We start from the raw sequence: 23,015 nt of genomic DNA on the forward strand, positions 1-23,015 counted from the left end.
GGGGGTGGGGTGGGGGTGGGGGGGGTGGCAGGGGGCGGGGAGCGGGCAGTAGATGGCGGGCCAGAGGGCAAGCAGCCCAGGCTGACCGCAGGCTGTCTCTAGGTCTCAAAGCTGGGACCCACAGTCGCTGGATTTACAAAGCCTCCCTCCTCCCCAATTCTTCTCTCATTCTTTCTCTTCCCCTTTGTTCTTCCAACTCCTTCCTCTTTTATTTGCCAACATCGTCTCGGTCCGTCTTCCCTCAGCCTCAAACAGTGCCTCTTTCTATCCCTTCCCCTTTCCCCACGTTCAGGAGCCTCTTAAACCAAACCCTTCCCGACATCACCACCACCAAAGCAGAACGCTGGGGTTGTTTTTTTTTTTTTTTTGCTCCATGCCACAGAACTTTGTCTATTTTTTTACATTTCCCCATCTACTTGGTCAAGAAAACAGGCAAGCTAGTCTCTAGACAGCTGCTATTGAGGTGTGTATATGCGGGCTTTCGGGTCCAGGCCCCGACGCCTCCCACCTCCCCACCACGTTCCCCCCGGGTGAGATGGAGCTCGGCCACAGCTGCTCCGGAGGTTGGTTGGGCGGTGGTTTTGGTCTGGCTGAGTTCCATCCCTTTTCTCACAGTGGGGGCCCGGCCTGGGACTTGGGAATGGACACGAACTTGACTTTGAACGTTGAGCAGGGCAACTGACCAAGCTAGAGAGGACAGGGCGGCCGCTGGGAGTTACCGCCCCAACCCTAGGCTGACGGGAATGTGGCATAGGGTCCCCAGTTTGGACTTCTGTGCTCCCCACTCTCGCACCTTCCAAAATGAAACGACCTCAGGATGCTTCTCGGAGCGGGGCTGCGTGACCCACCCCATCGACTTTCCACTCCAGTCCGGGGAACTAGTCTGTGGGGCCTCTGAGAGCGGGGGTGGCAAGGGGCTGGGGTGCCCCCACCATCGCTAGTTCTCGGTTCCCCAGATCCCCTCCCTTCCCTGCCGGCCCGCCCAGCCCGCCGCCCCCGGCGGCTGGCGCGCGCGGTGCAGCATGCGGCAAAGCTCTTTGCATAAATTATGCTCATGACGCAGCAGCTAAAAAAATCCAAGTAGCAGAAGGAGGGAAAAAAAACGAGGGGGGGGGGAGGGAAAAGGGGGGGCCGTGGAAGGGGGGAAAGGAAGAAAAAATATATATATATACCTGACCGCCCCCCCCCCCACCCACCCTGCTTCCCCTTCTCGCTTCCCAGCCGTCCCCCCTCCGCCCAGCGCAGCCCGCCGAGTCCCTTTCGGCTCTGGCCAGCCCGGGCTGGGGGCCCGGGGGCGGCGGCGGGTCCCGACCGGCTCCCGGGCCGAGCCGAGCCCAGCCAAGCCGCACTGGCTTCTTTGTCTGCGGGTGGCGGCTGCCCTGGCCCCCGGGCCCCGGCCCCCGGCCCCCTGGCCCGAGCTGTGAGATGAATCTCTAATCGGTGGCCGCCGGGCACCCAGGGCGAAGGCAGCTCGGGCTCGGGCTCCGGTAAGTAGCGGGGTCCGGGGCGGGGAGGGGTTTGCACAGAGGGGGAGGGGGCCGGGCAGGGGAGGTTTCGGGTTTGGTTAATATGCAATGCCCGTAATTAGCATAATTTATATATTTATGATAAAGAGAAAAAAAAATGCCGCGGGGCCGGGGCGCCGGGATGTTGGGCCGGGGCGACGAGGATCTCCGGGAGCTGAATGCTGTGTGGCCGCTCGCGGGAGGCCGGAGACCCCGGGGGCCGCGCCCTAGCTTTCCTGCCGGCCTGCGGGGACCGAGGCGAGGAGGGGGCGGCCGCCAGGTGGACCCCGTGGGGAGCTTGGACCTGGCCCCTCCCCATTTCTGCTCCGGGAGCCCAGGTTGGGTACGGACCACGGGGACGTTCTTTACCCAGCCCCTGTGGCGACCGCGAAAGGATTGTCGCCCCACTGGAGAACCCGGACGCCTGGGTTCCCAGCAGGCAAGGTCAAATGAGGCGGCCAGAGCCACCTGTCACAATTCTCTCCAACCACCAGACACCGGGAGGACTGGTGGGACTCGGGGTTAGGGACCTGGTGCTGCTGGAAGGATGGGAGAGTGGTGGGAGGGTCACCGTCTAGCCGAGCACAAGCACTTCATAAATATTTAATAACAATATTATTATTAATAAATAGTCATCATAATGCACCCGCTATGTGCTCCCTGGGCATCCTCACCTGGCAAGGCCAAGGGAGCCGCAGGGCGCCTTGCAACCTCCACTTTCTCGCGTTGAGGTCCCCTACTCATTTGTCATTGGAACCCCCAAATCTTCGCAAGCCTCCGCAGCCGGCTGTGGGGAAAAATAAAACGCGGTTGTGAAGCCTGCCTAGACTAGTGGAAAGAAGCTCTTTGCGGAGAGCTGGGATCTGCTCTTTCAAATTCGTTGATCCCAAAGTAGAAGGCTGGTCTTCAATTGTTCATGAACATACTTCCCACCTCCCTTTTCTTGGTAATCCAAGGCAGCCACCGTTGACCAGCAGGGCCTTCTGAGGAATAATTCCATGTATTTTGTTTTGATTGAAGTCCAGCTTCTCAGGGTGTTATTTCTGTGATCTTTTATTTCTTTGCATATCTGCTGTAGACCTTCATTTATTTGTTCATTAGGGCGACAAAAATATCCACTCTGTGCCAACTCTGAACAATACAGACAGAATTTGCCCTGTCTTGGAGTTTTAATTTCAGTCTGATGGGTGGGATGGAGATGGGGACAGGCAGATCATAAACATGAAAAAAACAAGACAATATAGAGTGATTTGTGTCTGTGTGTGTGAGAGAGAGAGAGAGCGAGAGAGTGAGAGAAAGGAGATGGGTTATTCTCTTCTTGGAAGTACTACCTAGCAATTAAGAGATGACTCAGAAGAAATTTGCTTTTCTAAGGAGTCTTTGCATTATGAAGGAACATGGGACAAGATCATATCCCCCCTCCCCAAGATTTGCTCACTGTAAAGTCATAGTAGTAATCTTACATGTTTTTCATAACACTTTACAATTAAGAACAGTGCTTTACTTCAACTTAAAGCAATTACGTGTGCCAGGCCCTGTTCCAAAAGCTTTACATAAATGTTAATGATTTAACAATAGCCCATGAGGTGGGCACTGGAATTTAGCCCCATTTCACAGATAAGGAAACAGGCTGTGAGATGTTACCTTAAACAGAAGCGATACTCAATCTGAGTCTTCTGCCTTTAAACCCCAAGCTCTTTCTGTGTCAAAATGAGGGTCAGTGAGGCCACAGAGAGAATGGGACTCAGGAGAAACTGGCCAAATGAAGGAAGACTTGGGAATGAGGAGCTGAACTGGCACATTAGGAAGGGGTGAGTGTGACCAGGTTTCTTAAGAACTTAATACTACTTCTTTGAAATCATTTTTAAGTAGCCCTAGTATTGAAAATGAGGGCATGAAATTTGAAATAGGCTATGTATTTTGAGGAAAAGGTAGGAAATATGAGGAGACTAAAGGGTACGATCTGATATCATAATTTATGTTTTCAGCTCATATTCATTAACCTCTGTTGTGTACCAGGAATTTTATGAGGCTCTGGGATATGATGGTAAGTGGATATGCTTTCTTGGTCCTTAAAGTCTAGCAGGGGAACATACTTCTTGTTATTTTTCACATTTATCCCTTCTATTCACCCTGCCAGGGATGAACCAAGTTTGGGTACAAGGGGATGGGGGGTGGGTGCAGAAGGAGAAAATAAATCTAAATGTGTCTTTATAAAACAAGTCTTTACTGTTTGAGTATATATGTCTAAAATTTACAAATGGTTGGTTGGGAAAGAAGTAAGTTTGTTCACTACTGTCCTGTCTTTTGCCCTTTTCTCTCCTTCTGGCCCATGTGTGTGACTAGCTAGTCTACCAATAGCTTGGCAAGTCATTTATCTCTGTCCATGAATTGGGGTTGGGGGAAGTAAATTGATTAGTGTTAATCGCTCAGTCATGTCCAACTCTTTGTGACCCCATGGACTGTAGCCCACGAGGCTCCTCTGTCCATAAAGGATTTCCCAAGCAAGGATACTGGAGTGGGTTGCCATTCCCTTCTCCAGGGGATCTTCCCAACCCAGGAATCAAATCTGGGTCTCCTACATTGCAAGCAGATTCTTTACCATCTGAGCCACCAGGGAAGCCCCAAAGTGAAAGTGTTAGTTGCTCAGTCATGTCTGACTCTTTGTAACCCCATGGACTGCAGCCCACCAGGCGTCTCTGTCCATGGAGTTCTGCAGGCAAGAATACTGGAGTGGGTAGCCATTCCTTTCTCCAGGGGACCTTCCTGACCCAGGGATCAAACCCAGGGATCAAACCCAGGTCTCCTACATTGCAGTCAGATTCTTTATCATCTGAGCCACCAGGGAAGCCTGTTTTTATTTCTTGGCCATACCACAAGGCATGTGGGATCTTAGTTCCCTGAACAGGGATTGAACCCACACTCCCTGTGTTGGAAGCTCGGAGTCTTAACCACTGAAACAATTTGGAGCAGAATTGAGAGCTTCCACTTTCCAGTGTGTCCTGATCCTTGGGGGCCAGAGCAGCCCCCATCAGCCTTCTTCCCATTTCCTGAATGAAGGCTTAGTGTGGTGTCAGGAGAATAGAAATCTGGGGCAGGTGATGTGACCTTGAAGTTTGAAGGTCATGGACTGTGCCCTTGGGCAAATCACCTGACCTCTCTCCACCTCCATTTTCCTATAGATAAAGATGGGGGTTATCGTAAGAATACAATGTTAAGCATTTTACTTGCATGATCTCATGAAAAAGTGAAAGTGTTAGTTGCTCAGTTGTGTCCTACTCTTTGCTACCCCATGGACTGCAGTCCACCAGGCTCCTCTGTCCATAGAATTCTCCAGGCAAGAATACTAGAGTGGGTTGCCATGCCCTTCTCTAGGGGATCTTTCTGATCTAGGGATTGAACCTGGGTCTCCCACATTGCTGGCTTATTCTTCACTGTCTGAGCCACCAGGGAAGCCCTAATCTCCTATCACCATTATAACAACCCCATAATGCTTGCCCATTTAATCAGCATTTTAAAGATAAGGAACTTAAACTTCAAAGAGATTCAGTCATTTGCCCAGGATGGCACAGCTATTTCATGACCAAGCTGGGATTTAATCTAGGTTTTTCTCCTAAGCCTATTCCATTATCTCTCTTTGATCATCAACTTACTCTTCAATAAAAATGGGGATTGTAATAGCTAATTGTTATTTGTGCTTTATACAGTAATTCAAAGATAAGCTCTCTTATTATTTATCCCTGAAAAAAACGGAAGTAATCTGCCCGCTCGTCACACAGGTGGTCAGGCTTTACTATGTGTTTACTCTGTGGCCTCATGGGGCTGGTGTCAAAATTGAATAATAGTTAACAGTTCATATTTATTGAACCCTGACACAATTTGCTACAATGCCCAGTTATTCCTGTTTCAAATATGGTAACTGAGGCACCACCTAGGTTCCTAACTGCTGTACTAAATTTAAATGAGATAATATATGTAAGGGCTTCCTTGGTGGCTGAGATGGTAAAGAATCTGCCTGCAGTGTAGGAGACCCAGATTCAATATCCGAGTCAGGAAGATCCCCTGGAGAAGGGAATGGCTACCCACTCCAGTGTTCTTGCCTGGAGAATATGTAAATTTTTGTAATAGCTACCATCCTCTGAGCACTTACTATGTGCCAGTCATTTATCTACACTTTTTAATGTGCATTAACTTATTCAGTCTTCACAATAGCCCTATGAAGTAGGTGCTATTACTCTCATTTTACAGATGAGGAAACTGAGGCAGAGAGGTTAAATAATTTGCCTGAAGTCCCACAGCTAGGGAATATCAAAGCTGAGATTGTGAACCCTAAAGTCTGTCTCCAAAGAATGCTCAGTGTAGTACTATGCATAAAGGGGCTGGGTCCCAATAAACTATTTTTAAAATTTATTTTTAAATTGAAGTATAGTTGATTTATAATGTTGTATTAATTTCCACTGTACAGCAAAGTGACTCAATTATACACACACATACTTTTTTTTAAATCTTCTGTTCCATTATCATTTATCCCAGGACCAACAAACTATTAATAATGATTAACAGTTTTTTATTAATCATTAATAGTATTTTTATTAATCATTAATAATGATTACTTTTCAGCAGATGGGAAGGGAAATCTATGTCCTGGGGCCAGAAATGGAGAAGGGTAGGAGAACATACAGAAAATCCATCAAGCAAATGAAAACTTGAAAGCTGTAGCAACCCACCTGAAGATTGATGGTTTAAGAACAGAGCAGATGATGCTTGCATGCAAGAGGGGATGTCATCTTGTGTTCCTTTGCATCAGGTACAACTGCATGGACCATGATGGAAGTCATAAGAAGTGGAGGGATTCTGGGTGCACTGGAAGGGAGAGCCAACAGGATTTGAAGAAATCAATATAGATGGAAATATAAGAGCAAAGGCAAGGATGACAGCAAGGTTTTCAACCTGAGCACCTGTGGAAGGATGAAGCTGCCATTTGCTGAGATGGGGAAGGCTGCAGGCAGGTGGAGCTGGTTTGGGGTGCAAATCAGGAGTTTGATTTTGAATATGTTAAGTATAAGATCTTGTAAGCAATCAGTAGGTAGTTGGATTATATGAGTCTGAAGTTCCCAGGTGAGGTCTCAGCTGGTGGCTGACAGGCTGGGTGAGACCACCTCAGGAAACCATCCTTGTCTGGATGATCCAGCTCAACTCCAACTACTAGTCTGTACTAATCTGCTTCCTGCTTCCTGTCCTTGTGACCTTTTTAGATGGCAGCCCTGCAGGAGGTAAGTTGGTGCACAATTTAAATATAGAAGTGATGTAGAGCTGGAGATGCTGATGTCAACAAACAATCTCATGTGAGAGGATTATGTCAAAAATTTGAAAGGTAATTTCCCATAACAAATGTGACTTTCAATTAAATACCAGTGAAACTCATTCCATTCATTCCTTTAATCCATGCAGAATACTCTCCACCCCTCAAAATGACTATAGTGAGAGGTACTTTACCTCTTGGAAACCTGAACCACATTAAGTATATATAAAGTGATTAAAATCACAGAGATGAGTCTGCATTAAAAGTCTGAATCTCATACAACAAATTCCATTTTCCTCTACATGTCACAAGATGCTTCATGTACTATCAAATTTTATGTCTGAAACACATGCCACCCTGGAACAAGGGGCAAAGGACCATATAAAAGTGCATTAGATATCCCTTCAGTGTATCTTCTGCCACCCTCTATTCATCCACCATGACACTTAAACACACTATATTGTCGTTATCTTTTTATTTCCTCGATGCCCATATTAGACTGTTGACTCCTTAACAAAGCTGGAGAACATGCTTTTCCCCCCACTGTATCCCAGTGCCCAGCACATAGTGGCCACTGAAGTATTTGTTGAATAAACAAAGGACAAAGCATTTCAGGATTTTTCTTATAGGATCTCAGGCTATTCTAGGGGGTTCTGATTTGTTTTAGACTTCATTGCTCCTCCTGGGTGTCTTGGAAGATTACCTTAAGCCCAAAGCAGTTCCCAAAGGAAAATGATAAATAGAACCAGGTCCTCTAACTCAGTATTTCTGCCACTAAGAGTCCTGGATGGTCCTGGACCTCTGGATTTTGGGGTTGGAGACAAATGCCTCAGGACCTGCTGTTTATCCTCCTGAGGCTGCCTGTGTTTTTAGATGCTAGCACAGGAAAGCCAGGGACAAGTGAGCCATCTGTAAGCCTTGCCAGGTTTGATTCAGGTATTTTTCAAACTCACTCACTGAAGAAAGAAGGCAAAGGGGCATGCTGTGGCTGGGCACTGGCTCCTGTCCCAGCTTTAACCAAAGCAGCTCTGCTGTGGTCTATGTATGCACCGGGGTTCTACTCCTGGGGTAGTCATAGGAGCCCCTTCTCTCAAAACTGACAGGTGATCGTCTCTCTTCATTGCTGTCAGGCTGTGGACACTGCCTGATATCATGAGCTCCAAGGAGGCAGGCCATCCAGATGTGCTATTTACTACAGTCACTGGAGTGAAACCCCTAAAACCCCTGGGGTCAGCCAGCAGTTGCACTCCTAGGTATATACCCCCAAATTGAAAACAGGTGTTCCAACAAAAACTCATGTACAAAGATTCATAGATGCAATATTCGCAGTAGCAGAAAGGTAGAAACAACCAAAATATCCATCAGCGGATGATTCAATAAACAAAATATGGCATATCCATACCGTGGGATTTTTGTTTTTTGACATATGAGTTTAATTATGTGCTAGACTATCCAGATGGAAATATGTGATAAGTGGATGGAAACAAGAGTCATAAAATAAGGGAGGCCGGCATTTTTAGACCCATTTAAGTTTAGACATTTATAAGGTTGGACCGTTTTTTAACATTTACAGTAAAAAAAATTTTTTTTACCACAATAAACAGAACAATGTATTAAAACTGACTTCCAAAATCGTCCAAATTATTTTTTAATTGCTATTTAAATTTTTCACATATTTATTTAAATGTTTCCTTTGGCAGATTTCTCCAAAATACTGAAACCTTGTTTTAGAACTTGGTTTATATTTGGATAATAACAAGCTTCATAAATTGGTGTTCATCAGGATACCTTTCTCTAAGCTCTAGTGGCTTATACCTTCTCTTTAAAATGTGCAAGTATCTTTTTTATTATGTTGTCATTCTCAGAGATTCTCTGGAGAAAGAATTATGAATGAAACTCTTATGAATTCATCTTCATTTCTGTTACACTGGAGCAATTTATCATCTTAGCCACAGTGATCTATCAACTGGATGAGGTTCAGTTTCTTGTCCTTTGGGGACTTGTTTGATGGCCCCTCACAAAGCAACATCTAGCTACAGTGTCTTTGCTTCCTTATTAACAATTGTAACTGGGACAGGTCGTTCTTTGAGTGATACATTTTGACTAGTTTTACCCTCTGAAGTTCTCTGGAATCTCCTTCACGGATTTGGTGGATTTGGCTTTTTTCTTCATTTAATACTTGTTTGGAAATATTCTCATTCACAAAATCATTTTGGAGGACCTTGCATAACCCAATATCCAGTGATTTAGATTCACATGCAACCCACTCCAGTACTCTTGCCTGGAAAATCCCATGGATGGAAGAGCCTGGTGGGCTGCAGTCCATGGGGTCGCTAAGAGTTGGAGAGGACTGAGCGACTTCTCTTTCAGTTTTCACTTTCATGCATTGGAGAAGGAAATGGCAACCCACTCCAGTGTTCTTTCCTGGAGAATCCCAGGGACGGGGGAGCCTGGTGGGCTGCCGTCTCTGGGGTCGCACAGAGTCGGACACGACTGACTCGACTTAGCAGCAGCAGTTTTTGTTTTTGGTCGCGCCGTGTGGCATGCGGGATCTTAGTTCCTTGACCAGGGATCCAACCTGCACCTGTCTCCCCCTGCCACCCCAGACTGGAAGTGCAGAGTCTTAATCACTTGATCACCAGGGAAGTCCTGCAGCAATATTCTTTAAAGTATTTTTCAAATATAAACTTTCTTCTAACTCACTATGTGTTTAAAATTTTCTTGAAATTCCAAACAGTTTTTCTTTTGCTAAGGATCCTGTCTTCTCTGAAAAGATCTGATTGTTTTTTTCATTCTCGACTTTGAGATGCTTCACCACTCCATTTATTTATGAGAATTAAATGAAGATCTTGTTTTCCTTAATCGCCCTTTAAGCGCTGCAACTCATAGGTTGTGTTCTTGAACTATGCATATGGGGAGGTGGTGGATTGGCACAGACCTGCAGAGTGCTGGGTAAAGTCACAGCTGAGTCTGATGGACTTTCCATCTTGGAAACGAAGTCTTGGTTTACCTGTGCCTCTGTCTTCCCTGGAGAGTGAAAGAGTCTATACAATGAAATTTTATCCAGCTGTGTAAAGAAATGAAGCGCCGATACATGCTATGGATAAACCTTGAAAATATTCTGCAAAGTAAAAGAAGCCAGACACAAAAAAGACCCAATATCAAATGATTCCATTTATTAATACATGAAATATTAGTGTTAGTCTCTCAGTTGTGTCTGAGTCATTATGACCATGGACTGTAGCTCGCTAGGTTCCTCTGTCCATAGAATTCTCCAGGGAAGAATACTGGAGTGGGTAGCCATTCCCTTCTCCAGGGAATCTTCCCAACCCAGGAATTGAACCCAGGTCTCTGCATTGTAGGCAGATTCTTTACCATCTGAGTCATCAGGAAAGCCCATATGAAATATTGAGAACAGGCAAATCCAAAGAGAGAAAGCAGATTCATGATTGCCACAGGCAAGAAAAGGGAGTAACCGCTAATGGGCATGGAATTTCCTTTTGGAGGATGAAAATGCTCTGGAGCTAAACAGTGGTGATGGTTGCACAGCACTGTAAGTGTGCTATAAGTGTACTGAATTCCATCAAGTTGTACATTTAATTTGATGTCATGTGAATTTTACCTCAATTAATCAAATGACAACAACAAAAGGAAGCCCAATGAAACAAACCCAGAGGTAGAAAAGGAGGAGGAAGAGAAAGTGAGGAATCTAGAACACTTCTCTGAGCTGAGTGTCCTCATCTGTAACATGGTGATGCTAATGTTCACATACCCCAGCTGGCATGAGTAGTACGTGAATTAGTATTCCATAAAATGCTTAGCACAGTGGGCACTCAGAATAAAAATGTTAGTTGCTTCTCTGTTTCAGTGTCTAAAACCGGTTGTCCTAGTCATTACCTTTATTTCTTGTGACTGTGGTTCGTGGCTCCAGCCAGACCGTTTGTTCTTGTAAGGTCTTCTCTCCTCACTGCATGTGGCCGCTGCTCCACCATCTGGTATGTTGTCCTGCCTCCCACGTTAAAGGCCAGTGTGGTTCTTGGGCCACTGCCACAGAAACCCCTGAGGGACCCACCTATTGAATCAGACTCCCTGGAGATGTTTGGTCTGGGAAAATCGGGGTGGGGGAGTCTGCAGTTTTAATGTGTTCCAGGCGCATTAAAGTCTGAGACAACTGTTTCAATTTATTCCTATGTTTGCCATCTCTTCCCGGGGAAGTCTTCTCAGACCCCTCCCCTGAGAATTGCTTTGATACCCAGAGTGCTCCTTACTTGTGTCTGGTTCTGAGTGTCTGGGTCAAAGTCACTTTGGGCTCTGCTGGGTCTGCTCTCTCCCACTGGACTGGGGAACTCCCAGGGTTAGACGTCTGGCCCCTCCCCATTCCTCCTGTTACCCTGGCTCCTCCTGAGTGTAGGTTGTCCTAGGGTGCCGCAGGAAGTCAGACATTTTAATTTTAAAATCCTTAGAATCCTATTGCCTTCACTTCTACACATACCTGAGAGAACTTAGCTTCTCTCTCTTCCTACCATTCTACTTCTGACTTTCTGAGATGATATGGAAATTGTCTTAACATTGTCACATCAGCCTTTGCTTTTCCCATCTCATCTCACCCTGCAGAATGTGTAGGTGTGGGCCAGCCCCCACCCCACCCTGACAAGTGACCATGGATCCTGGAGCCGGGCCAGACTCATCTCTGACTGTCAATGAGCAGGTATCTTCTGGAGCAGGAAGAGGTAGGGGTGGGGAGGGGGATGGTGATAGACGGAGGGGTGTGGGCAAAGAGGAAAACTCCATAAAGCGCCTTGTTGTCTGTTCCTTACCAACGTTCATGGTCACTTGACCCATCCAGATGTGGTTGCCAGCTAGGATTTTTCAGGGGCTGGGTTTGGGGACTTTAGTGGTGACTTTAAAAAGTGAAATATGTATAAGTTAATATGGGGAAAGATTTGGATATCAGGGAACTTATTTATTTTTCTTGGTTATATATCATTTTCTAATTTTTCCTTCAATGACCTTTTATTACTTATGTAAAATTTTTTTAAAATTGGCCATACCTGTAGCTTGCAGAATCTTACTCTCCCAACCAGGGATCCAACCCAGGCCCCTACTAGCTGGCCGTGAGAGTACCAAGTCCTAACAACTGGACCGCCAGGGAATTCCCTTATGTATTTTTTATGCATTTTTAAAAGGAGAAAAAAAGATTAACATCTCTTAAAATGTAATTGGAGTAAAGTTTCTCATAGTCAGGTTTGAGTCAGAAAGGAAACTGCTCGGGAAGGTTATTTCACTCATACTCCCCTGATGGGTCACATAGCTGCTTTTTTCCAACAGAGTCTCTGGCTGGATCCAGTTTTCAGTCCCAAGGAGTGTGTTGTGGGAGTGGCTTTGGCCCCAGGAGAATCACAGGGAAGGCCTGATACAGAGCTTTTTAATGTACAGGGTGTCTCTGATTCTTGAAAGACCCAAGTGGAAGCATGTCAGTGCTGGAGGTAAAGCACTAAGCTGGCTGAGCAGGAAGGAAGACCCAGTGTTCCAAGGAGGCCCAGGGGCCACCCGCATTGCTGGGCACAGGGGCTCCCCTCGAGGAGGTGCAAGGTTAGAGCATGCACATACCAGATGGCACGCTGGAGCCGCAGGTCTACAGGGTACAAAGCTCCAGTCCAGGAGCGCCAGCGACAGGCCGTGCGTTCAGAATTCCTGACCCTCTTGCTTCAAGAAGTTAGCTTGCAAGGAAATCATGGCCTCTAACCTCAGGGTTTTGGACATTAAGGAACCATGAACTTCAGAAGTTCCTCAGCATCCTGGAGAATTCATTTTCCATTCCTGTAATGTTTAGAGGGACATGCAGAGGGCTTCCTGTCTTGTCCCAGCTGAAGCTGTGGGTCCTGTGTTAGGGGTCATCGAAACCACACTCCAGTATCCTAGCAGCCAAGAAGACATCCTGGCAAGGTTGTGAGTGAGGCCATTTACCAGTCCCTGAACTGAGAGCAAGAGAGGAAGCAAACAGAAATGTCTTCAAGTGGTTTCACTCAGTGGGACTTTTTCTAGCTTGTGTTAGACCCTTCCCCCTGTCACCAGGGCCTGCTCTCTCCTAGCACTTCCTTCCCTGGAATCAGGGAGTTCCAGGCTCTGGGGGTTCTCACAGAGTACACAGTCCTCGGGACAGGAGGTCTACAATCTGAGATACTCTGTCCTCTCTGCCTCAGTCACACCTAGAGCTCTAGCTCCCCAGAGGCTCTATCAGCCTCTTCTCCTCTCCTCTGTTCACAGGTCATCGTGATGTCAGGCCATGAGACCATCCGAGTTTTGGAGGTTGGAGTGGATGCCCAGATCCCTGCTGAGGAGGAGGGCAAAGCGCTGGAGGCTGTGGCCACCGAGGGCTCCCAGAGTGGAGGCCCTGCTGAAGCTGGTGAAGCTGCTGGTGAAGCTGGCCCAGACAACCCAGACTCCTCCGTGGAGGCAACTGGTATGAGGCCACTGCTCCCAGGGGCCATTGCTCCACCTGAGTCCCTTCCCGTGTTCCCCCTGGGGAGCTAGCATGAATCCCAGGGGGCTAGGTGGCTTTAGGGGTGTGTTGTCTTCCTGTCCACTGGGCAGGCCTCTGGTCACAGCCTGCGCTGCTGTTCAGCTCCTAGACCACTCCTCAATCCCTGGAATGAGGGACCATTTTCAGTTATTTACAGACCTAAACTGGGATGGGTCAGGGTGAGGTGGGAGAAGAGTGGTGGGGCTCAGCTGAGGGGATTGCACTTTCTTTATTTTCAGACAAGGCTTTCCTGGGGCCCCTGCTGCAGCAGAGGGAAGCGAGAACAAGCAACATGTTCCCTTGCTTGCTCGCTCCCTGAGGGAGGACCAGCTTGTTCCTTATATGGGGTGAAGGTAGGGATGTGTCCAGGGGTCAGGCTGAAGGGGTGGCTTAGGTATTTTGCCCATCCCTTAGGTGGTGTGTGCAGGGGGCATGCACAGTCCTCTGCTTTTGCTCTAAGCTCTTCAAAAGTGGCGGTTGGGTTTTTTGATCTCTTTGTATTTTTTGTTCAGAATTTGCCGTAACTGCACACGCACACCAAGGGGACTGAATTAACCTCAGAGAGGGCTCCCAGGTCTAAACCAGACCCTCAGGCTCAAGGCAGAGAGGACTTAACCTTTAGGGTACTACCAGCCCTTGCAAATCAGTACCTTTTATGGTAGAGCTGGGAGGTGCAGGAGCTGGGAATGGAACAGCATCTTACCCACATTGGGCTAAGAATGTGTTAGGGAGGGCCTTGTAGAATCACAGCTTCTCACTCCTGGCTAGACTGACATGCATCTAGCCTGGTGGGCTTATCTGGGCTGTTTTTCTCCAAAGGAGACTTTAGGGCATGAGTTTGATTCTCCTGCATGGGGAATGGATGTGGCTGATTGACTCACACTGTCTTCCCTAATGATCCTGCAGTACAGCTGTGAGACGACCAGGCTGTTCTAAAAGCTGGCACTGGTTGTAGGCACTGCTTTCTGGGCACAGGGTACCCTTTCATTGACCTTGCAGAGTAGACATCTCTTTTTGCAGAAAGCCTGGGGCCTCCTTTGCCAGTTCCCCCAGAAAGCCATGGTTCATCTCTCCTTGCCTTCTGCTGAACTTCACCGCTTCCCTAGATTGGTGATCTGGTTGGGGGAGGTGGGGTGGGCCAAGAGGAAGAGCCATGAAGAGAGCAAAGAGAACAGAAAACAGATGAAAACACTTCAAGATCTCACCTCCCTTGCTGTACTTGCAGATCGGTATATAGGTCCATTTTGGGACCCTGGTATTTTATGTTTTCTCCTTTTGAGTAAAGGAATGACAAGACACATGACCAAATAATTTTCCCCAGCCTGGCGATGTTCTGCTTCCTTGTTGAGGAAGTGTCCTGGGCCAGTGTCCTGGTGACCAGGCAGGAAAAACAAGGATTCTCCATCTCCGCCACTCTTTCCATTCCTTTCCATTGTGAGGATGGAGCCCCTTTTCAGGAAATCTGGGAGGTTTTCCAGGTTTGTCCACAGTTCTTGTGTGTGTGTGTGTGAAGTTGCTTTAGTCATGTCCAACTCTTTGTGACCCTATGGACTGTAGCCTACCAGGCTCCTCTGTCCATGGGATTCTCCAGGCAAGCATACTGGAGTGGGTTGCCATGCCCCAGGGGATCTTCCCGACCCATGGATTGAACATGGGGTCTCCTGTGTCTCCTGCACTGCAGGTAGATTCTTTACCACTGAATCACCAGGGAAGCCCCCCACAGCGCTTCCCTTTCTTTTTTACCCTTTTATCCATCTTTCATATCTCATTTCCTCTAGTGCCTTAATTCTATTCCTTACCCAAAACGTACTCTCAGAAATGGATCCAAAACCAGTAATTTACATCTTAGCATGAGTGTTCATGGTAGTGTGCATCTTCTTCCAGAAGTTTATCTAATTAAGCCTTTCATTAAAGTCTTCTTTGTAAAGGAATTTTAGTCATGGTCAAGCAGGCAGGGGAGGTATGTTGGTAGTAATTCCTAAGAAGTTGCCAGCTTAAATTGTAGCTTTGATAGAACGTTTCTGCATATGAAATATTGAGAAGGGTTTCCTCTTAAAACTAAGTAATAGGAAACTTTTTCCAGATGAAAAAAGAACCTAGTGATTTGTGCTACTCCATTCCCCAGACCTTGTTACACATACATATTTTTATACGTGTGGCCCCCGAGGACAGGCTAGGTAGTATGACAACTACCACCATATTATTTCATATTCTGTGTCCTTTATTAACAGATTCACTCACTGATTTTGGCTTTGGCTATTATCAAACCTCCTGGTTTTTTCATTGTCATAAACAGCTGCTTTGAATGGCCCTTTAATTCTATTTTTCTTTGAGGTGTAGTCCACTAAAATTCCTTTTGAAGAGAAATGAATTGTTTACACAGTAGGAAATCATTACATGGAAAAACACACAAAACCTTGCTATCAATGAGAGGAAAAGTAGTCGGCGAAGAGGTACCATCTATGCCTCTGAAGCCAGAAAAAGAAATCATGATGAAGTCGAAACTGGGTGGTGCTGTGGAGAAACAGGGACATTGTTGATGGTTCTGCAGATTGGTTCAGTCTTCCTGAAAAGCAGTCTAGCAGGAAGCAAAAGACAAAAACCTAAATGTAGGTGAATCCTAGGCCCCATAGTCCCACTCTGGAAACGTATCCTAATGAAATGACTTACTTCTTCAGGTGGTAAGCTTTCTTCACTCATGCTTGTTACATGTCCATTTCCTCAGTTTCCTTTATAGGTTTCATCACACTTAAAAAAAATAAACAGTAGCTGGTATTGTTGCTTGTTTTTATTTATTTATTTGGTTGTGTTGGGTCTCAGTTGCAGGATGTTGGATCTTCGTTTTCCTTCACTGTGGTGCATGGACTCTCTAGTTATGGCACACGGGTTCAGTAATTGCAGTGCCTGGGCTTAGTTTCTCCACAACACTTGGAATCTTAGTTTCCCAACCAGGGATTGAGCCCGCATCCTCTGCATTGCAATGACACTTTGTCAAGTGAAATATTTTTTGAATTCTCAGAGGTTCAGATTATCCTTATCTTCTCTGATTTTTTTCAACAGTTAGAAATATATTTCCCCTTCACAGTGGACATAAATCTGCCATTTGGTTTTCTTTGGTATTTTATATGGTTTTTGTGGTTGCTTGTCTCTTTCATCCTTGAAGCAATCTGGATTTTTAAATTGTATACTGTGAATAGTCCTGGCTTAGGTTGGTGCCTTTCCAGATTAAAACAAGAGCTGGGAATGCAGGCTTGGAAGGTTCTGTAGTTCAGTGGTTCCCATTTTGTCCGTGTGTATCACAAGGGAGCTTAAAAGAAAGAGAGAGGTGAGGTTGCCGGCCTCCACTCCTGGACATTCTGACTCAGTTGGCCTAGAATAGGGTCTGGAAACCTATGCCCAGCTAGCATTAAGAAGCCACTCATCTGGTCTAACACCCAACACCTAGACTCCCTGTAATGTCTCACTATATATTAAATAACCCTTCTCCATATTGTTATGTGACTTTGAAGAATTTTTCTGCTAGGGGTCCCTACCTAACTAACTCTCACTTGGTTGAAAAGCTACAATTCATGGGAAGCTCCTTTGCTGCTGCTGCCGCTGCTAAGTCACTTCAGTCGTGTCCAACTCTGTGCGACCCCATAGATGGCAGCCCACCAGGCTCCCTTGTCCCTGGGATTCGCCAGGCAAGAACACTGGAGTGGGTTGCCATTGCCTTCTCCAATGCATGAAAGTGAAAAGTGAAAGTGAAGTCACTCAGTTGTGTCCGACTCTTAGTGACCCCCATGGACTGCAGCCCACAACTCCTCCGTCCGTGGGGTTTTCCAGGCAAGAGTAGTGGAATGGAGTGCCATTACCTTCTTCAGGGAAGCTCCTTTAGAACCTCCTAAAAGCTGCTCATCAGACTTCAGACCTCAAGGAGCAGCAGAGAAAAGTTATCTTGGAGAGCCCCGGGATCCTGAGTGTGGCCCTGACATGTCACTTCCTAGGCTTCACCCTGCAGAAATCCTGCCCCTTCCCTGAGCCAACACTGCATCTCCAAAGTAGCCTGGGGGTAGAGTGACCATTGATCCAGTTGCTGGATGAGCCAATCAATCCCATTGATTCTGGCACCTTCTCTCCCTGACCCATGTTCATTTCTACTGCTGGTTATGTGATAGGTCCTAGCATCCTACCAAGCCAGGAGATGACAGGCTGATACCCAGCTGTGCCTGGGTCTGCATTTTCTTCATCTGCATGTGTGACGAGGGTGGTGTACCTTCCAGGTCTGGCATAGGGCTTTGCAGCCTCCCATGCTCACTACCAGTAACTTTGGGGGAACTCCCTCTTTGAGCCAGGGAAGACCAGAGATCGGCCTCGGGTTGTGCAGAAGTGCAGTGCGGCACAGAGTCGTCCCACTCCGCCAGGTTCACTCCTTGTCCCTCTCTCTCCCAATGCTGCATGAAGTGAAGTCACTTCCGGGGATGCCTTCGAGCCCTGCCTCTGCCGTTGCCACCTTCAGCCAAGCTCCATGCCAGCCTCAGGCATCACAGACCCTGACGCCACTGGCTGTACAAGCTGCCCCCCAGGTAAGGGCCACCCCAGGGAGCTAGACAGAGGGCAGTGGGCAAGAGCAAGGCATGGGATAGCCAACATGGGCTGGCCATGGCATCTGGGAACTTCATGAGGCAGGACAGGGAAGGGGCTGTGGCTTGAGGGAGGGAATCTCCTACTAGGGACCCCTGGCCTTTCCCTTATCCCAGATCAGGCCCCCTGGGAAAAGTAAGTCTACATTTGTCAGGTAATCCCCTCAGGTCCAGCAAGGATTATAAGATTACAGTAACTCTTCAAGTCATCTAATGATTGAATGAGTGAATACCCTTGTCAGCCCCTCTAGGGGGTTAGGAAGAGTTAATGGCTCCTCATTTAGAGCAGAGGGCAGCCCCAGCACAGCGAGAAGCTGCTCCAGGGGCCTCTAGGCAGACTGAGCACCCTGTGACATCTTTCACTGCACACACAGATATCCAAGGTGTCCGTCAGGAGTGTCCTCTATCATAGCTTCCCAGAGGCCTTTGTGGGCCTTGACGACTCAGTTCCACCAGCCCCTGCCCCTGCTTCCTGGTCACAAAGCATCAGTCCCGTGGGCAAAGACCCAGGGAAGGCTTGGGAGGCGGCCAACCACGGTGGGAGAGACCTGTGACCCTTTCTGATCCTTGGGCAGGGCTGGGCTGTTTCTCCAGGGATGGGATAGTCCAGTCCAGGTCCCTCCTCAGGGATGGGCCTCCAGCTAGGGCTCGTCCCTTCCCCGCCCTCATGCAGCCTTTTCCCCCCTCCCCTCAGAATGCTTTGTGTGTGGTCAGCTGGGTCTAAAAGACCCAGCGTTTGCGCTGTTGATGTTGATTTTTTATTTTTTCTTTTCTTTTTTGAAATCTTGTTTGCTTTTGCAGGTCTTGACTCAGGAAAACTTAGCCACAGTTCTGACAGGAGTTATGGTTCCAGCAGGGGCAGTTACTCAACCTCTTCTTATCCCCATCAGTATTGCAGGTCAAGTGGCTGGTCAACAGGGGCTGGCCGTGTGGACAATTCCTACTGCAACCGTGGCTGCCCTCCCAGGACTGACCGCTGCTTCTCCCACGGGGGGAATTTTCAAGCCACCTTTAGCCGGTCTCCAAGGTAACGGCAACTCTCCCCAGGACTGCACCAGGCCCCCGCCACCTTCCACTACCTTCCCTGCTCATGTGTTTGCCATGTTGGACTCCGAACCCGCGGCCCTCCCAGGGCAAGAGCCCTGGAGTCTGGATCTGGTGCCCCAGGCCCCCAGCCACAGAGCTGCTGCACCACATCAGGACTCTAGGCCAAGACACCACGCTGGCCCAGCAGGCCTGTCTTCCTTCAGCCAACTGTCTGGGACTGCCCTCCCCCCTACGCCAGACCTCACCCTGTGACCAGCCTCCTGAGAAGGACTGCAAGAAGATTCCACTTCTGGTTCTGAACCTACACATCTCCAGGCCCTAGGGAGGGGGGATGAGAGATGTTGGCATGTGCCACCCCTGCAAGGATCAAGGGAATCACAGCAGCCTGTGCCCCCACCCCAATGCCCCGACCCCCGTCTCGTTCTTGTACCAGATCCCTTGGGATTGGAGCTGCTCTGGCCCGCGGCTAGGCATTTGAGCGCCTCTGTCTCTGCCTTGCTCCATAGCAGCTGCCGTGCTGAACACCGCTCTCCCGGCGCCTGTACAAGCCGCCCCACTGGCCCAGCCCTCCTCGCCTGCCCAGCCCCGACCACCGGCCCAGCCCCAGACGCTGTTCCAGCCCCAGCCACTGCTGCAGACCACACCAGCCATTCTACCGCAGCCCACTGCTGCCACCGCCACTGCCCCCACCCCCAAGTCTGTGGACACCCCCACACAGATCACCGTTCAGCCTGCAGGCTTCGCATTCAGCCCGGGAATCGTAAGCTGCTGCCCTCACCCAAGGCTCACCGGGGATGGACTGGATCTCTGGCCAAGGGTGAACCTGACCCTTCCCACGGGGCAGTATGGAGGTGGAGGACCAGCCCCCTGAATGCGGCTCTTTTCCAACACTTCGGCAGAGATGGGCTCCTTCCGAGGGAGCTGCCAGCCCATGCATCCCAGCCAAAAGCAGACAACCTCTGCCAAGAGGGCTGGCCCAACCTTCCAGAACCTGGACCATGGACCAGCCTTGGAGGGTGGGATGATGTCTGGGGATTGCAAACTTGTGAGCTGTCACCAAAGTGGCGCTAGAGGCTCACGGCCCCATGCCAGTGTCTATCCAGTGTGGCTCCTGGCTTGGTAGTGGAGCTGTTAGGCATGAGTAGATGGCCTCTAGTTAGATGTGGCTAGAGTCACATCAGCCTCTCCAGCCTGGCCCTTCTACTGTCCCAGGGTTGGCCTGAAAGATTAGCCAGAGGTACTCCTCCATGACTGTGGCCCCGCCCTTCCCTGCTCACCTTCTGCAGCCCCTGGCCCTGGATACCATTCAGTTGGTGGACTTGGGCTTGCAGCCCACACTCACATCTGCCCAGCATCGGTTACCCCCACCCCTGTCCCAATATCCTCAGCCCTCTTCCCTCTGCCTTGGGCTCTTTCTTGCCTCGTTGCCTCTGAGCAAGGCTCTTCCTCCACCCACAGATCAGTGCTGCCTCCCTCGGGGGACAGACCCAGATCCTGGGCTCCCTCACCACAACTCCGGTCATTGCCAACGCCATTCCCAGCATGCCAGGGATCAGCAGTCAGATTCTCACCAACGCTCAGGGTCAGGCAAGTGGTCAAAGCCAGGTGGAGGGGTGGGGACCGTGGAGATGCTGGCTGTTGGGGAGGGGCAGGACTGGGTCATAGAAACTCAACCAGGGTGAGAAGCTGCTATTCATTACTGCTTGTGTGACAGCTCTCTGCTGACACTGAGGCCAGGCAGGGGCATCGCCCCCACCCCAACCCTGGCGGTGCTCACTCTTGTTGGGAGTTTTCATTTAGGGAGCCCTCGCTTTGTGGCCATGTTCTGTGGTAGGTGCTTTCTCATACATTGTGCCACTTCATTCTGAGTACAACCCGTTGGGTGGAGATTTTTGTTCCCATTTTACAGGAGAGAAGGCTGAGGTTTGGAGAAATTAAGCTAGTTAAAGTGTGGCAGAGCAGGGCTTCACATGTAGGCCCCTCCTGCTCCCTCACGGCTCTGGAGAGAGAATAGAGAAGCAACCCCCAGAGTGTGAATCCTTCACTTTACTGAGAGGACATGGAGGCCCAGAAGGGTTAGGTGACTTGTCTAAGTCCCTTCCTGCCAGTGTAGGGGTTTGGGTTGGGGGTGGAGCTGGATGCTACCCTCACACTTGGGGTCCCTGTGTTTCCTCCCAGGTTATTGGAACACTTCCTTGGGTAGTGAACTCGGCTAGCGTGGCGGCCCCAGCACCGGCCCAAAGCCTGCAGGTCCAGGCTGTGACCCCCCAGCTGTTGTTGAACGCCCAGGGCCAGGTGATCGCGACCCTGGCCAGCAGCCCCCTGCCTCCTCCTGTGGCTGTCCGGAAGCCAAGCACTCCTGAGTCCCCTGCTAAGAGTGAGGTACAAGGGTTGGGTTGGGGGAGGGTGGCAGGCAGTGCTGTCAGGCATGAGCAGCCTCCCTCCAGAGGCTGGGCAGGACAACATGATTTTCCAAAGCCCCTGGGAAAGCAGGACACCTCCCAAAAGTGGAGGGAGGCTGAAGGTAGAAGGTCCCTTTGGTTCACATGTGCTCTGCCCAGAAAAACACCACCACCACCCCGCTCCTTACCCCCACACACCAAACGTGTGTATATGTGCCCTCAGAGGCCAGTGCCACTCTGAGAAGGCCGGGGAAGGGTGGTCAAAGTAAACTGGGCCTTGGGACTTCCCTGGTGGTTCAGTGCTTAAGACTCTGTACTTCCAATGCAGGGCATGCAGGTTCGATCCTTGGTAGGAGAACTAAGATCCCACATGCTGCAGGGTGAAGCCAAAAAAAAAAAAATGTTAATTGGGGCTCAATCAACTCCAGGGTGAACAAATTGCTGGAAAGGCCCTGGGAGGTTCCTTCTGCACCCTCCTCCTCTTCACTCCTTCATCCCTCCACCCCTCCTCCACTCTGCACTGTGGCATCGATTATTCACTCACGTGTTCATTCTAGGAGCTGTTTTGAGTGCTGAAGATATGGAGATGAATAAGATGCCCTTCCTTGCCTTAGGTAGCCCGGCATCAGAGACTATTAAAGTCAGTGTGGCAAAGGCTCGGGTAGGGGCAGGATAAGGTGATTTAGGAACCCACTCTGCTGACTGAGGAGTTTGACAAGGCTTCACAGAGTGCGACATTGAACTAATCTAAAGGGGTGGGTTGGATGGGAGATTCTTCTACTTCCACAGAACTGCAGGAAGTACAGTGTGCCAGAGCAGGGGTTCTCAAACTTGAGTGTGCCGAAGAACCACCTGGAGGGCATGCTAGGATGCAGATTTCCAGGCCTCACCTTGAGTCTCATACAGTAGGTCTGGAGTGGGGCTGAAGGATTCACATCTCTAACAAGTTCCTAGGTGATGTTGAGGCTTGTGGTTCTCAAATGTGATATGCTGCTTCCCAGCTTCATTGAATAACCTCAGCCTCATCTATAGAAGGAGAAGGCAATGGCAACCCACTCCAGTACTCTCACCTGGAAAATCCCATGGACAGAGGAGCCTGGTAGGCTGCAGTCCATGGGGTTGCTAAGAGTCGGACACGACTGAGCAACTTCACTTTCACTTTTCCTTTCATGCATTGGAGAAGGAAATGGCAACCCACTCCAGTGTTCTTGCCTGGAGAATCCTAGGGACGGGGGAGCCTGGTGGGCTGCTGTCTATGGGGTCGCACAGAGTCAGACACGACTGAAGTGACTTAGCAGCAGCAGTAGCATCTATAGAATGAGAATGATAAGATACCAACTTAAGTTATGAATGTTAAAGATACATTACACAGAAGGTTGGCACACAAAGTGAAATGTGTGTAAAGTGTGTAAAAAATGGTGCTCTTATTGTTATACTAGGTAATGGGGAGTCACCGAAAGGTTTTTAGCAGGGAAGTGGCTAGTTAGATGTGTATTTTTAAAATTCCCTTTATTATCCAGGTGGAGCCAAGAATTGGACTGTGCTGTGACTTGAGTCCTATTTGTTGTTGTTCAGTCGCTCAGTCGGGTCCAACTCCTTGCGACCCCATGGACA

General features: G+C 48.8%; 1 protein-coding gene and 1 pseudogene across 11 annotated transcripts in view; one reads left to right on the plus strand and one right to left on the minus strand.

Moving 5' to 3' along the window:
* Positions 1-1,309: 1,309 nt before the first annotated feature.
* The window catches only part of POU6F1 (POU class 6 homeobox 1), a 28,911-nt gene continuing 7,205 nt past the window's right edge, over positions 1,310-23,015 (plus strand). For 2 of the 11 annotated variants that reach the window (XM_086399402.1, XM_086399407.1), the window contains exons 1-8: positions 1,348-1,487; positions 11,422-11,515; positions 13,075-13,270; positions 17,774-17,895; positions 18,754-18,979; positions 19,506-19,759; positions 20,458-20,586; positions 21,178-21,381. In XM_086399402.1, the coding sequence (XP_086255528.1) occupies positions 11,468-11,515; positions 13,075-13,270; positions 17,774-17,895; positions 18,754-18,979; positions 19,506-19,759; positions 20,458-20,586; positions 21,178-21,381 (1,179 nt within the window). In that variant the 5' untranslated portion in view covers positions 1,348-1,487; positions 11,422-11,467. Of the gene's footprint in view, positions 1,488-3,493; positions 3,553-6,174; positions 6,313-6,648; positions 6,779-11,421; positions 11,516-13,074; positions 13,271-17,773; positions 17,896-18,753; positions 18,980-19,505; positions 20,209-20,457; positions 20,587-21,177; positions 21,382-23,015 lie in introns of those variants that run through there. The other 9 variants (XM_086399406.1, XM_086399408.1, XM_086399403.1 and 6 more) reach the window with 8 other exon arrangements.
* Positions 8,669-10,799, minus strand: LOC147371596 (swi5-dependent recombination DNA repair protein 1 homolog pseudogene; annotated as a pseudogene).

This window comes from Bos grunniens, chromosome 5 (assembly GCF_055505025.1).
Source record: "Bos grunniens cultivar Pamir isolate PY7600 chromosome 5, Bosgru_T2T1.0, whole genome shotgun sequence".
Classification (NCBI taxonomy): domain Eukaryota; kingdom Metazoa; phylum Chordata; class Mammalia; order Artiodactyla; family Bovidae; genus Bos; species Bos grunniens.